General features: G+C 41.3%; 3 protein-coding genes across 3 annotated transcripts; all 3 read left to right on the top strand.

The window, feature by feature from the left end:
• The first annotated feature begins 672 nt into the window (after positions 1-672).
• On the top strand, positions 673-5,220 carry apodb (apolipoprotein Db). The gene is made up of 5 exons (XM_071895482.2): positions 673-784; positions 3,434-3,549; positions 3,636-3,757; positions 3,886-3,971; positions 4,698-5,220. The coding sequence occupies exons 2-5, from the start codon at positions 3,439-3,441 to the stop codon at positions 4,928-4,930; spliced, it is 552 nt and encodes a 183-aa protein (XP_071751583.1). The 5' UTR covers positions 673-784; positions 3,434-3,438; the 3' UTR covers positions 4,931-5,220.
• Positions 5,221-6,340: 1,120 nt separating this feature from the next.
• On the top strand, positions 6,341-8,812 carry otos (otospiralin). Its single transcript, XM_071895509.2, has 4 exons — positions 6,341-6,431; positions 6,589-6,655; positions 7,237-7,263; positions 8,278-8,812. The coding sequence occupies exons 1-4, from the start codon at positions 6,387-6,389 to the stop codon at positions 8,463-8,465; spliced, it is 327 nt and encodes a 108-aa protein (XP_071751610.1). The 5' UTR covers positions 6,341-6,386; the 3' UTR covers positions 8,466-8,812.
• A 173-nt stretch (positions 8,813-8,985) lies between these two features.
• Positions 8,986-12,547, top strand: cops9 (COP9 signalosome subunit 9). The gene is made up of 3 exons (XM_071895508.2): positions 8,986-9,146; positions 10,456-10,528; positions 12,338-12,547. The coding sequence occupies exons 1-3, from the start codon at positions 9,084-9,086 to the stop codon at positions 12,373-12,375; spliced, it is 174 nt and encodes a 57-aa protein (XP_071751609.1). The 5' UTR covers positions 8,986-9,083; the 3' UTR covers positions 12,376-12,547.
• Positions 12,548-14,163: the final 1,616 nt, after the last annotated feature.

Here is a 14,163-nt window from a genome sequence, read left to right as displayed (position 1 = left end):
ATTTATCAAGGAATAGATACAGTATATCTATAAATCAAGTGAACTGTGTACGAACAGTGAACAAAATTAGATGTCCTGGAGAAAATGTGTGGGATATCTGAAAGCAGATGGAGGTGAGCTTGCCTCATCTTCAAAGGTAAAATTAATAATAAAGGTTAAATGTCTGAAAAAGCTGACTACATCCACAAATATAAAAATACCTGAAAAAAGCTGAAAAATGTAAATAATGTTCCTATAGGGACTTAGGCTATAGCGCATCTCACTATCATCTTACTTATATATTATATATATATTATATTATTATAGTCCTATAATATTCCTATACAGTTTTGCTGTGATATTTGTATACTATCCTGAAATGTATTACTATATTTCGTTGTCACGAGCTGAAAGTAGAGAGCCAAAGGAAATAATAATAATTATAGCCTAATCATCATCACCATCATAATTATAAAAGAAATAGTCAGAATAGGCTGAATAAAAACTCATTCATGGTGTGGGTGCTAACACTTCTGTGTGTGTGTGTGTGTGTGTGTGTGTGTGTGTGTGTGTGTGTGTGTGTAGCCTCTGTATGTGTGCGCGCTATCACTTGGGAATGCGCGCATGATGACAATTTAGCTAATGAGCTGCCTCGTGCTGCCAGAGTGACGTAGCCTGAACACACTCCCAGCCTGTGTGTGTGTGTGTGTGTGTGTGTGTGTGCAGAGCCAGACAGACACTCTGTTCCAGCAGCTGCAGAAAGACCTTGGCCTTCCTCTTCACATCTTGTCCCCATCCACCTGAGGTAAGAAAGTGTTTTCACATAGTTTGGTTAGTGAGAATAATAATTAGAATGATTAGAATGTCCTACTCAAGTAGAAGTATTGTTACTTAGCTGAGATTTTTACTCAAGTAGGCCAGAGGTAAAACTACAGGTGTAAAAATCTAGTAAAAAGTGTAGCTCATTTAAAATGTAGTCAGAGTAAAAGAAAACGTTGTTAGCTGTGATTTTCCATGCAATTCTAAAAGGATGAGAGGACAGAGTTCAAACTAGATTCTTAGAAAAAATTGAAATTACAAAATAAAGTGCACAAAGTAAAGCGAGATTACTCTTCTCTTCTTTGCTGACTGATCGTTCACTGTGAATGGCTCTACAATTGGCCAATTTAAAATGTAGCTAAGTAAATACTTACACAGAAACAGAAAAGTTACTGACTTTAAAAAATACTCAAAGTACTCAAAAGCACACAAAAAAGCTGCTCAATTACAGTAACGTGAGTAAATGTAATTAGTTACTTCCACCCTTGATAATAGTGAAAGTCACTGTGGAGGGGTAAATATTCCTTTCACTATATGATTTAACATTTAAGGGCACTTATTGTTTCTGCCATACGCCCAAAACAATTTGATTTCCACTTTGAATGTTCCTCTGCAGTCCTACATTAGGGGAGTATTTTGCCAGGCGTTGCGAAACAGTTTTATTATGCTATTCTTTAATTGGACCACTGGGTTTGAATCCCCTGAGAAACTCACACTTCTTGTTATTGCACACTGTCTCCTCAGCAGTCAGCCCCGGGCCTGCAGGGGTGCAGGTATGTGTGAAACCAGAAGAACAAGTGCTGCAACACTTGATGTCGTGTAAAGAGACAAAAGATTAAATTCTTAAGCAGCACTGAAGGAATCAGATGGTCGGAGGTTACAACTGTCTGCCTGTAGTTTCACATAACCCTCATAACACTCATAACCCTCATAACACTCATAACCCTGAGCTGCTGCCTGCTCAGTCTGGGTGAGAAGGATGGAGGTTAATTAATTAGATTTACTGCAATTAATTAGCTTTTGTGTCTACTTGTACTTTCTGTGTATTTTTTAAAGTCAGCAATTTTACTTTTACTTGAGTACGTTTTAGCTGAAGTATTGTATTCGGCTACAATTTAAATCACATCCATTACAGAGTATAGATTTTGTACGTTCTCCATAAGCATCAGAGACTGGACAATTGTAAATTGGCCAATTGTGGAGCCATTCACAGAGAACAGCCAGTCAGTCAAAGAAGAGAAGAGTAATGTGGCTTTACTTTGTGCAGTTTATTGTGTCATTTCTAACTTTTCCAGTTAAAAGAATCAAATTTGAACTCCGTCCTTTTAGAACTGCATAGAAAAAAAACACATGTAACTCAGTAACTTTGACTCCTCAGATGATTAAATGAGCTACTTTTTACTTTTAGATTTTCACACCGGTCATTTTACTTCTACTTAAGTCAAATGTCAACAAGGTAACAGTACTTCTCCTTGAGTAGGATGATTTATACTCTTTCCATCCCTGCTAAAATGTAAATGCTTTCAGGTAAATGAAGAATCGGTTGCTGACGTATCTCATGTATATGTAGTGGCGCGCAGAATGACGTCCCACAGGCTCAATCTGGTGCCACACATTTAATGAAAATTTTCTGCAAGATGCAAAAAATATATCTTTAGATTCACAATCGCTACACATCGTGTACACAGAGATTCTCACATTCTGACGTACTCAAAACAGCAATAACAAAATATCACAAATGCACAAAGATGAAAGAGTTACATCACCTCTCACACTCTTTCAACGGTAATATGTCTCATACATTTCCATTCGAATAATCTTTGCTTAGCATAACACCATATTTCTTAATAAACACTATTACACAGTAACACAAAATAGTAATATGAGCGACGGGGGTTCATTGTTCAGACTCCCGCCTCGCGCTATGACGACATGGCCATGAACCTCACATTAGCCGTTAACTAGCTAATCATACAGTCAAAACGGTTGCAAATACACACATACAGAACGTAACACAGTGCCATCGATGTACAGTGTAAACAATTCCCTAGCCCAGAATACCTAAATAACATCACCAGCTTACCTGCAAGATGCAAAAATATATCTTTAGATTCACATTCGCTACACACAGCGTTTTCACGCGAGACTTCCCCGTGACTCTCCCAGCGCATGCGCTGCTCACGTAGCGACACTGACACCTACTGGTGATTTATTGGTGCTCCTACCCAACTATGACGCTGACGATGAATAACCTTGTACCTTGAATGTTAACTACCATGAACACTTTTCTTTCCCCCATAAACGCATAGGAAACATAACAAAACTTTTAACTTACATTACATTAAAGAAATTATTATTATTCATGACCTACACCTGACTGGGTGTGCCACATATACGGAAGAGGATTAGGGCCACGTGAAAAATGTATTTCAGTTCAAGTCAGAATTCTGAGATTAGAGTCAGAATTCTGAGAACAGTCAGAATTCTAAATGTATTCTTAGAATTCTGAGATTAATCTCAGAACTCAAATACATTTTTCACATGTGGCCCTATTCCTCTTATGCACACGTAGGCTACAGGTGGTACAACACAAAATGCCCATGATTCCACTTCCCATCACTCTCCCCTCCTACAGGAACGATGTGTCCCGTCTTCCTGCTCGTCCTGCTCCTCCCTCTGGTCTCGGCTCAGACCTACCACTGGGGTCCCTGCCCCACCCCCAAGGTCCAGCCCAGCTTCAACCTGCAGCAGGTGACACACACACACACACACACACGCACACACACACTGAACCACACACTGAACCACACAGGACTAATCCGACCTCTCTGCCTCAGTACCTGGGGAGGTGGTATGAGATCGAGAAGCTTCCCGCCTCCTTCGAGAGAGGGAAGTGCATCGAGGCGAACTACGGCATCAGGAGCGACGGGACCATCCAGGTGCTCAACTCCCAGTTCTAGTGAGTATCAGCTGATTTTTTGGTGTTGAGATTCTGTGCCGAGTCCAGAAAGGCTAAACTGCCCGGGATCAAAGCCTTTAGTTGTGTCTCTGGCAGTCTCCATGTTTGTTTCTCTCTGTCTGTGTCAGTAAGGACAAGGTGAGGACAGCAGAGGGAACAGCAGTGGTTGAAGACCCAAGAGAAGCAGCCAAACTGGGAGTCAGCTTCTCCTACTGTAAGACTCTTCTTCTTCCTCTTCTCCTTCTTCTTCTTCTCCTTCTTCCTCGTCTCCTTCTTCCTCTTCTTCTGATGCTGCTACTACTCCTGCTGATTATTATATTGAGTTCAGAGTCAAAATTTAAGAGGAGATGATGATGATATGAGTTAGAGTCCAAAGTTTTAGAGATAATAATAATAATCCAGCCTGTTTCAAAAGTAGGTATACATTTGTGTATACAGTTTTTACACTTATCAATTGAAGGTTGAATTATTTTTATTAAAATGACAAAATTAAAAATGACAAAAACGATACAGCTTTGTTTTTAGTATTAGTAATAGTATTATCAATTGTATATCTACTTTTTAAACACCAGTAAGAGATAATCGTAATAAAATAATTGTATAGTACAAAATACAGTTAAGATATAAAATTAACACAAAAATACAAAATAAAAACAAATAATTTGTCATAGTTAAGAGTCTTCTACATGAATCCTCATTATTTTGTGCATCATTTGTGTTTTTTTTGTATGCATATTCATTGTCATCCACATAGTGTTCCCTGCAGTCATCAGTGAGCTAATCTGAGCTCATCCTGGTGAGAGTTAACATATTTACTGAATGAGGACGACAGCGCCTGACAGCAGACTCACTGTTTGTATCATTTCATCATTGTCACTTGAGAGGGAAATGCATGACACTCTCTCTCTCTCTCCCTCTCTCTCTCTCTCCCTCCTCCCAGTCACTCCCTACAGTCCCTACTGGATTCTGACCACTGACTACTCCAGCCTGTCCGTTGTGTATTCCTGTCACGACATCCTCCGCCTGTTCCACGTCGAGTACGCCTGGATCCTGGGCCGCTCCCGCTTCCTGCCCCCCCAGACGGTTCAGTACGCCAAGACGCTGCTGGTCAACGAGGGCATCGACCTGTTCGGGATGAGGGCCACCGACCAGACCGGCTGCAAGGACAACTAGAGGAGGAACAAACCAGTTCAGTCTGCAGCACTGAAGCCTATATAACTGCTTAGCACCTTCAAGGGGGAAATATGGAATCTTTATAACATTATTCAGGAATAATGTTATAATGTTATACATCGTACATATCAATACAAAGTCTTTGTATATTCTAATAGGACGTGTTTCACTGTGTAAAAGGGTTTGTTGGATTATGTTGCGACCAGTTGCAATGAAACAACGTTGTTTTTGGTGATGGGAAGAACTTTGGGGGATTTTCTATGTAAATTAAAGCTTTGTTCATACTGTAAGTCAGATGTGTGATTACTCTTCATTTTTTCTAACAGATAGATAGATGTGAACATTGTCCCAGCTCTCACTGAGAGGATAACATGAGGTAAAGTCTGTGATGAAGAGGAATCCCCCCCCCCCTCCCAAAGTGGCTTTTCAGTGTTGCTGAGGTGTTTTAATTTCACTATGCATTCCTTTTATTTATTCAAGAAATATCAGCCATGGTAACTACAAGTTTTGGAGTTTTCTCTAATGCTGTTCTGGGTTGTGTTCCTGCTGTGAAGAAAATGAGAGAGGATCAGTGTTTGTGGCTTGATGATTCAAACTGGATTTCTGCTTCCCTCTCCCGGGAGTCTAGTGAAACAGCAGGTGTGTTTGCCTATCTTTTACTGAAGACTGGGTAGTTTGCCCTCCTTTTGAGGAGTTCCTTTCCACATCCATTTAGCAAAAAAACAATCATCATGGTATATCTCTAAAATACAGGAGATTCAGTATCAGGACAGCTATCCTTTAAAAATAAATCAGAAGTGTGCTGTCAGTCATTTTTGAAAGAATAGGTTTCTTCAGTTGTCTCTTTGTTTAAACAGGAGGAAGGCAGACAGAGTATCACATGCAACATCATCTCTTGCAGTCAGTCCTATTGAGTCACTCAAATAACAATCAGTACTATAATCAGGTCATTAAGTGCACAGTGAGGTTGTGTGTGTATGTGAGAGAGAGAGAGAGAGAGAGAGAGAGCAGTAATGAGTGAAATAATCAAAACTGATTTGTAGCGTCAAGATTGGGGAACTTAGACTTCTCCACTGACTGATTTGGACACTAACTTTGTGGAATCTACTGAATGTTTATTTGAGCTTTTACACACACACATAATGCATTACAATATGACTCTGACAAATATGTGCTAACACTTCTAAACCAGAAAATGTATCCACATCCCTCACATATCACACACTTTTAATAAATTCTAATTCATTCTCAATGGGGCGCACATCTGTGTAACTTCATTATATGTTGTCCCACCTGGAAACCTTAAGGAAGGACTTCTGTGTTTTTTTCAACACACACAACCCTGTGGGCAAGGCTTGGCTGAGCTGGGATGTGTGTGTGTGTGTGTGTGTGTGTGTGTGTGTGGGTCCACTGGTTCTTCCTCCAGCGAGCCCCTCACACCACTGCGGACCAGCAGATGAACAGCAGCCTCTCTCCGCACGGCTTCACAAACTATTCACAGGTAAAGATCCGCAAACATTTCAGTTGCCTCGCGTGTCGTTTTAACCTCACAGAATTATGGAAATCTCTAAAAACATAACAGCTATTGTATCACGGAGCTGATATACTGACCATTGCGCTGAATAATTAGAGCATCATGGGTATTTCTGTTCCCTCAGGAGGGCAAGATGAAGTGGCTGGTGTGGCTCAGTGTTCTCCTCTGTCTCATTGCCTGTCATCTCAGCGGTGAGTTTCTGTCTATATCGCTTTTTTAAAACCGTTAAATGAAAGTTTGACTACTGTCTCGATGGGAAAAGTTGATGCGTTGTGGTAAGAATGTGGTTAAAGTTTAGTTTGTAGAGTGAAAAAACCCACAAGTGAAGTGATAAAACCTGCTATGATACATGCATGTGCAAATGTTTATAAAAAAAATAATTAGGAAACTGTGAATCCTGTGTGATTCCCCCAGATATGACAGCGCTGCATCCATAGAAGATTTGTTTTTGACCACTGCCTTGTGTACAAAGAACAGTCTGTGTGATGAATTCCTTCTGCTTCAGACTGTGTGTGTGTGTGTGTGTGTGTGTGTGTGTGTGTGTGTGTGTGTGTGTGTGTGTGTGTGTGTGTGTGTGTGCGCGTGCGTGCACTTGCAAATAGTCAGCAATAATATTTGAGGAGGAAACAGGTATCCTGGATTCCTCTGGGAGAAAGCTCAGTTTTCAGTTTTCCGGACCTTGAATCCCGTCTTTGTACGAGGAAGGCACTGGAATGCTTGGGAATGTTAATTTTCTCTCTCTCTCTCTCTCTCTCTCTCTCTCTCCTCACAGAGGCCAGAGTCATCGTCCCAGAAGGAGGTATAATATAAATAACATCTTCTCCTTTTAGACACCTTCATATTTTGCAACAGAAACCCCAAAACGCCTTGCATCCGATTTTACTGCTGTGGAAATATTTAATTCAACCACTCGCTCTCTCACTCATCCACCCAAATAGAATCTGTCTGTGTTTATCTCCACCAAAAACCAAATAGAGGCTGGAGGTGTCAGCCAGTGCTCTTAAAAAATGGATGAGCTGTTTCTTTTTTCAGCAGCTGCAATGAACATGTTTCAGCATATAGATATGTGACGTTGAATAGATATCGATACAACAGCCTCCACCAACAGTGAAGACATGCAGATATGATATACAGCATACCAAAAATTGCACAATTTAATGGAAAAATCCACCCTAAAACATTTTAACACTGTTAAAAAGCAGCTATTGGCAATATACCTTCCATTTAGGGGCCCATTTTCTTGCTTGGTGGTATATTTTTTCTTATTTCTGTCGATAACTGGCCAAACGCAGACAACATTTCCAGCCACAATGGAGTTTGACAGCAGATTTTTTTTTTTCAATTGTCGGTAAACGTCAGGTTTTGCTGTCAGTCCCTCAGAATCAAAGAGCGAGGGCTTCTTTCTAGAGCCGCCATTTTGCACCAAGAGACATTCAACAATCATACAGGGAGAAATCCATCGTAGAAGAGGAGAGAGACCAATTTCCAAATTTCCAACCCAAAAGTAGCCTCAATAGTTTTTAGTACTTCTTGACTAGTTTTTCTTGACTGGAAAAACTGTCTTACTCTTACTATGTTATCACTATCGCTCTTTTCACCTGCACATACTAATAATTCACACCTGTTCTCTGGGGTGTGTTGAAAGGCATTCTGGGAAATGTAGGAAATCACTAACTGAAGTAGAAGGCAGGTTGGGGGAAAGTGGGTTCACCAAAAACAGGAAATTACAACACTTCATCACAAAAATAACTCCTGGAATGCACTGAACATCCCAGATTGATATTTAACAGAGTCTAATCTGCTGTGTCTGCAGTACCGTATGACGAGCCACCAGCGGTTCCCTACTGGCCCTACTCCACCTCAGACTTCTGGCAGTACATCGAGTACTTCAGATCCATCGGAGCCTACAACCACATCAACGAGATGGCCCGGGCCTTCTTCGCCCACCAGCACCTCGGGGACACCCTGGGGTACGAGACCAACGAGGGACACGAACACTGAGGCGGCTGCAAGGAGGCAGGGAGGGAGAGGGAGGAGGAGGAGATATGAGGAGGAGCAAGTGGGAGGAACCAGAGAGAGCTAGAATGATATCCAAATAAAAGGGGAAGACAAGAAGAAAAGACAGATATGGAGAGGGGAAAGGGGCTTGAAAGTAAAGAAGAAAACATTTAATATGAGGGAAAATTGAATAAGGGGAAATATGAAAGGTTTTTTCAAGTGTACTGTATATGTCTTACTATAGCATAGCCATACATAGGATTCAGTAGTAGAGGGAGTAGCCATATTATGTCATATATTAAAGATTGTGTTATATCTTGATGTAATGTGCAAATAAATCAAATATGTTTCTGCGGAATGGTTGTGTATACGATTATTTCACTACCGTAACAACTGATAGTATTTTTCATGGAACAAATGTGTGAGAATTACATGATTAAAACGTTGTAGTCTTCCTACAGGTGAAAGCGGACCGATTGTGGCAGGCCAGTAGAGAACGTCGAGCACAATTTAGTGTGACACAAGCCGGCGTTTGTTTTGTTTACGTGCGTAGCGAGCAGCTAACTAGCTACAAACTGAAATCTCTACAACATTATTTTACTTTCCTGACATCGAGACAGCATGAAACCTGCAGTGGACGAGATGTTTCCTGAAGGTGCTGGTCCGTACGTGGATCTAGACGAGGTGGGTTGACAAATTTGGGATGAGAACAACAACACAATGACGCTGGCTAACGTTAGTGTGTTTGCTAGCTAGGCACAGCCGCTTTCGATATAGCTTTGGAAATGTTTCGGTTAATTTCATCTCTCATCAAGTCGTCAAACGTCTTAAAATGTCTGAAATCAAAGCCTTAAAATGTCTCAAATACAATTAATTGTAGCATTTGCAGCGGTTGCAGCTACAGAGGTCTTAAAATGCTGTCTGTTCCTTCTTTAGCAAGAAATCAGGCAGTCAGTTTATGCAGACTTGCTTTTTTTTCGTTTGAGCTTTATTTTTGTTGTCAAATCCGATTGAAATGTTATTCCGCCATTGAAAAGGTCATAACATGTATTTAATTTAACTTGCCGAAGCCCACAGACACCCTGCTGTAGCCGAATAAGGAATACGTATCCATTGCTTTTGTCTGGAAGTGATCATTATTCATTTTAGTGAAAACATTTTGATTAACTTTGCGATAATGACCAGCTCCCTGTACATTATCCCGCTTTTTACACGTCTGCTTACCACATCATTTGGCACGAAAAAAAGAATCATTTAAAAATTTAAAAGTTAAAGTAGCCTAATTAACAAGCTTCAGACAAAAAAAATCAACAGGAGTGCACCTCCGACCCTGCTGCGTCTGTAGCTAGCATCCATGGCTACACTGTAACCCGTGTAACCATAGAAACGTCTGTAGCTAACGCTGTAGCAGAGCTGTAACCGTCGAAATGTCTGTAGCTAACACTGTAGCAGAGCTGTACCCATAGAAACGTCTGTAGCTAACACTGTAGCAGAGCTGTAACCATAGAAACGTCTGTAGCTAACACTGTAGCAGAGCTGTAACCGTAGCAAATCTGGTAAGATTGCAGTTCAGCCTCTAACCAGCAATCAAAAAAGTTCGTCCTCTCCTTTCATACTAAATTATAAGTAATATTGGGAAAATCTTCCATGTTTCCAAGGTATCACTGGTTAATTTGATTAGAAATCAACAAAATCGACTGGAATAGGCAGAGCCAATTTTTTTTCTTCTCAATTTCATTCACAATTCATTATAATTATGGGTATTATTATTAGACACAGAGTGCCTCAATTGGCCAGTCAAAGCTGTTGAATAACGTTACTGACCTGGAACAATCTCAGGGGAGATTTATGGTTACAAATGTAGAAATATAGACTCTTCATTTATTATTTTTCTGAGTTGGCTATGGATTACATTGGAACAAAACTCTTCAAATGTCTCCTGTGTTTTTTGCCCATGTCCCTATATGACCGGCTGTACTGCTGTGTGTTGCAGGCAGGAGGCAGCAGCGGGCTGCTAATGGACCTGGCAGCTAATGAAAAAGCAGTTCACTCTGATTTCTTCAATGGTAAGGCTCAGTCTTACTCCATCCCCGCTCTGTACCTACCCAGAAACATTGTCCCAAACCCTACTTCTTGCTCCTAAATTGTATAATACGCACTGTATAACATAACTTGTTGAGTTAAGGGGAAATTGAAGTCTGGGCCATCAACAGAGAAATCATAAATTATTCCACATTACATTTTCTATTTTATCTGACACTTTTATCCAGAGTGACGACGAGTCCAACAGAAGAATGAGCTTAAATCCCTAGATCTGCAACATGACAGGCAGCCAGTAGTAAGGAGTGTGAGATAGTCGAAGTAAAAGTCATGGAAAAAAGGGAAAGATATATTATTTTTATTTAATTCTACATGGACTATGCAGGTTCAAACCAGAACAGTCAGATTAAGTGGAGATACATGAGAATCTTTAGCTAGCATTAGTTACTAACACTTCTCAGTAGCTGCTAGAAATTTTTGACATTAATGGAGCAACAGATGCACTTAAATCCACTTTAATGTTTGCTTTGCCAACAGGACTGTCTTCTCAAATTAACACTCAAAACCTGTTGTTCCCCTGCAAACCTCAATTAAGGCGCTAACACCCACACAAAGGCAGGCAGGCACACACACACACACACACACACACACACAGGCTTGCATAGGAACACGCATACAAACACTTAGCTAATCTGTTTTCCGTCTTGCAGCGTCGGCTACAGGCAAAACAGTTTATGGCTCAGCACATGACCTAGAAAAGAGCTGATTGTTAAAAAAAAAGAGGGGAGTAGCGGGGAAGCCGGGTGAAGGAGAGAAGAGAGAGAGGGAGGGGGGGGGAAAAAGAGGAGAGAAGAGGAGGATGGTAAATTGGGTTTATGGCTGCTGGTAGACTGAAACTCAGCAGGGCACCTCGCCAGTCAGCCACTTTGAACACACACACACACACGCGCACGCACACACACACACACTGACTGAGGTTGCTAGTGTTGTTAACGCTTCTTAATACTCATGTTCTGTGAATTCTCTCTGACTTCAGTTCAGCTGTAAGCAGCACAACAAGCCTCGACTCCTGCATGGCTCGGCCTTGTGCAGCTCAGTGAGTAGAGCGTGGCATTAAGAGGGGTTTGAATCCCGCTGGGGCCGCCATAACAATAAAGTATACACTCACAGGATACACTCATGGTACTGCAACGCCCGGTTCACGCTTCATGAAGAAACGGAAGCCATGTGAATGCACACGTGAATGGACGTAATTGCAGTCAAAATGACGTAATTGTGGTCAAAATGACATAATTGCGGCCAAAATGACTGGGCGCGTTGAAGTTGCGCGCAAAGTTACGTACCACCTGCAATCTGAAACAACGCAGACAACAACGCAGACGCCGACGCACTGCCTCCATCCGTGATTGGCTGAACAAAGAGCGTTTATTTGTTTGTTTTTTCTTGTTGCTTGTCGGCTATGGAGAGCTGAATTCTCCTACGGCGCCACAAAGGTTTTCGAGCACACGGTCGTCATGAGAAGTACGAATGCAAAGGTAAACGGTCTGCGGCTCCCGCGCGTCTAGCCACGCAGAACGCATGAACCAGGCGAACGACTCTGTGGACCCAGACAGCAGCAGTATGTTCTGAGAACTCATGTCTGGTCCAAATGCGTTAGACAGAAAAGACACAGCAGCCAGTAAGTCGAGTTAAGTTAAGTTGCGGCATAATTAGCTGAGAATGCAGGAATGCTGGGAAACAACGGGCCTAATTCTCACCCTGCTCTCCTCTCCCTCTCTTTCTGTCTCTCTTTTCTCTCCATCTTGTGTTTTTGGCTCTACCTTTCACGTCTGCAGACTTCGAGGACCTGTACGATGACGATGACCTGCAGTGATGACAGCATCCTGATACCTCTGCGTGTGTTTCTGTGTGTGTTTGTGTACATATCAGTTTGATGAACATGGGTTTATTCTTCCTGAAACTCTGTATTATTTGTACAGCCCCCACCTTTCACTCACCACTTTGCTGAAATAAAGCCTTTTTTTTTTTTTTACAAAAAAAATAAAAGCAGTCATGGTGAACCAGGTGTCTGTGAATTCTGAGAATCCCATACATTCCTGCGTTGGAGAAAATTATGAGTATGGTTTTGGCGTCGTCGTGTTTCAATCTGCTCCCGGCTGGATTGCAGGTTTGCGGGCGCTGGACAACACCTGTTAGCAAACGTAATTACATACGAGATACAGTGCTAACATGACCACTAAGTGTTCGGTTGGGGCACGACGGGACAGGAAAGGGGCTCCGCTGCAAAAATGTGGAGCAAATAAAGCATTCACATTCAGGTGCAGACTCCAGTGGGGAAACGGTTTGCTGTCAGGTCGGAGTCAGCGGAGATGCAGTCAAATCTCATAAATAGGGAAGAAGCAGGAATGGGAAAGTTGTGATTTGATTTTAGTGTCACGCCTCGTGGGCCTCAACTGTCCTCAACCAATTGTATTGATTGTCTCATGAAACTGGGAGTTCTTATATCAAAATAAATCAAATTTTCATGTCCTCATTTTCTATTTTCCCTCATGAGAGAAGAAGCTGGCTTATCTAAAGCTGCTGTATTTGCAGACTGAAAAAGTCAAAGTCGAAGACTGTAGAAAAAGTAAAGATGAGTTTGGAAACAATACCACACAGCTACATTATCATTATAATCCTAGTTTTATATGTATATATTGCAGTGTAAGTGGCACATTTATCTCAAAGGGGCAGAGAGAGGGCTGCTCAAGACATGATAACAATTTAGAGTTACTTTGACTTAATGTGCAGAGCCAGCTAAAGTAGGCAAATAAAAAGGCTGTGTGTGTGTGTGTGCAGTCATGATTTTGTAAAGGAAATCTAATCAAGCTTATATGAAGATTCACATTACAGCCAGTCAGTGTTCATCCGGCCTCATCACAGACTCAAAATGATGAATTAAATCCCAAAATGCAATACATCCAGTGATTATAGGAAAATGTCATTACCTGAATTAAATCATCTCTAAACTACTGAGAAATGTTTAAGGGCCGACATTTTGTCAACATAGGGGGTAAGGTGCCCTTTAAAAACCTTTAAAGTAGGTTTTCATTTTATGAAATCAGTTACTTTATAAAAGTAGATGTTTTTTCATGGTGAATATCTCATTATTATCTCATTATCTAGGCCTGATCATAGCGATCCTGGTATAACTATATTATAGAATTACTGGAATATCCAATCAGATTGACTGGTATTACATCATTCATCGCAGCAATAAGGCCATTTAGAGATCCACTAAAAGCTGAATACGTCTGTGTGTGTGTGTGTGTGTTTATTACAAGGCTGGCATGTCTCAACACAGCTAAACTGAGGAGGAAACTGTAGATTATGAAATTCCTCGTGTAGACCAGCTGTCACTGTGTGTGTGTGTGTGTGTGTGCTCACGTTCAGACAGAGGCTGTGGTTTGGCCCCCATAGAGGTCTTTGAGAAGTGCTTATGTGGCACCTCAACTCCCCTTCATTATTTCCTTCTGTTTTCCTTCTTCCCTCCCTCTGTCCATCTCTCTGTTTTTCTGGCTCACAGGTCCGTGTTGCATGCGGGAACAGATCCCAACTTTCCTTCCTAACCTTTAATATAAATCACTAAAAAAAAATCACAGAAATCACTGCCAATCATAAA

This window comes from Centroberyx gerrardi, chromosome 22 (assembly GCF_048128805.1).
Source record: "Centroberyx gerrardi isolate f3 chromosome 22, fCenGer3.hap1.cur.20231027, whole genome shotgun sequence".
Classification (NCBI taxonomy): Eukaryota; Metazoa; Chordata; class Actinopteri; order Beryciformes; family Berycidae; genus Centroberyx; species Centroberyx gerrardi.
This window is presented reverse-complemented; position numbering and strand designations above follow the sequence as displayed.

Bases quoted from the DNA above. Each gene is read 5' to 3' on its own strand.
- apodb (XM_071895482.2), top strand. From the start codon at position 3,439: ATGTGTCCCGTCTTCCTGCTCGTCCTGCTCCTCCCTCTGGTCTCGGCT. The intron at 3,550-3,635 runs GTGACACACACA...TCTCTGCCTCAG, and splicing joins CCAGCTTCAACCTGCAGCAG to TACCTGGGGAGGTGGTATGA. The intron at 3,758-3,885 runs GTGAGTATCAGC...TGTCTGTGTCAG, and splicing joins GTGCTCAACTCCCAGTTCTA to TAAGGACAAGGTGAGGACAG.
- otos (XM_071895509.2), top strand. From the start codon at position 6,387: ATGAACAGCAGCCTCTCTCCGCACGGCTTCACAAACTATTCACAG. The intron at 6,656-7,236 runs GTGAGTTTCTGT...CTCTCCTCACAG, and splicing joins CATTGCCTGTCATCTCAGCG to AGGCCAGAGTCATCGTCCCA. The intron at 7,264-8,277 runs GTATAATATAAA...CTGTGTCTGCAG, and splicing joins AGTCATCGTCCCAGAAGGAG to TACCGTATGACGAGCCACCA.
- cops9 (XM_071895508.2), top strand. From the start codon at position 9,084: ATGAAACCTGCAGTGGACGAGATGTTTCCTGAAGGTGCTGGTCCGTAC. The intron at 9,147-10,455 runs GTGGGTTGACAA...TGTGTGTTGCAG, and splicing joins CGTACGTGGATCTAGACGAG to GCAGGAGGCAGCAGCGGGCT. The intron at 10,529-12,337 runs GTAAGGCTCAGT...TCACGTCTGCAG, and splicing joins TCACTCTGATTTCTTCAATG to ACTTCGAGGACCTGTACGAT.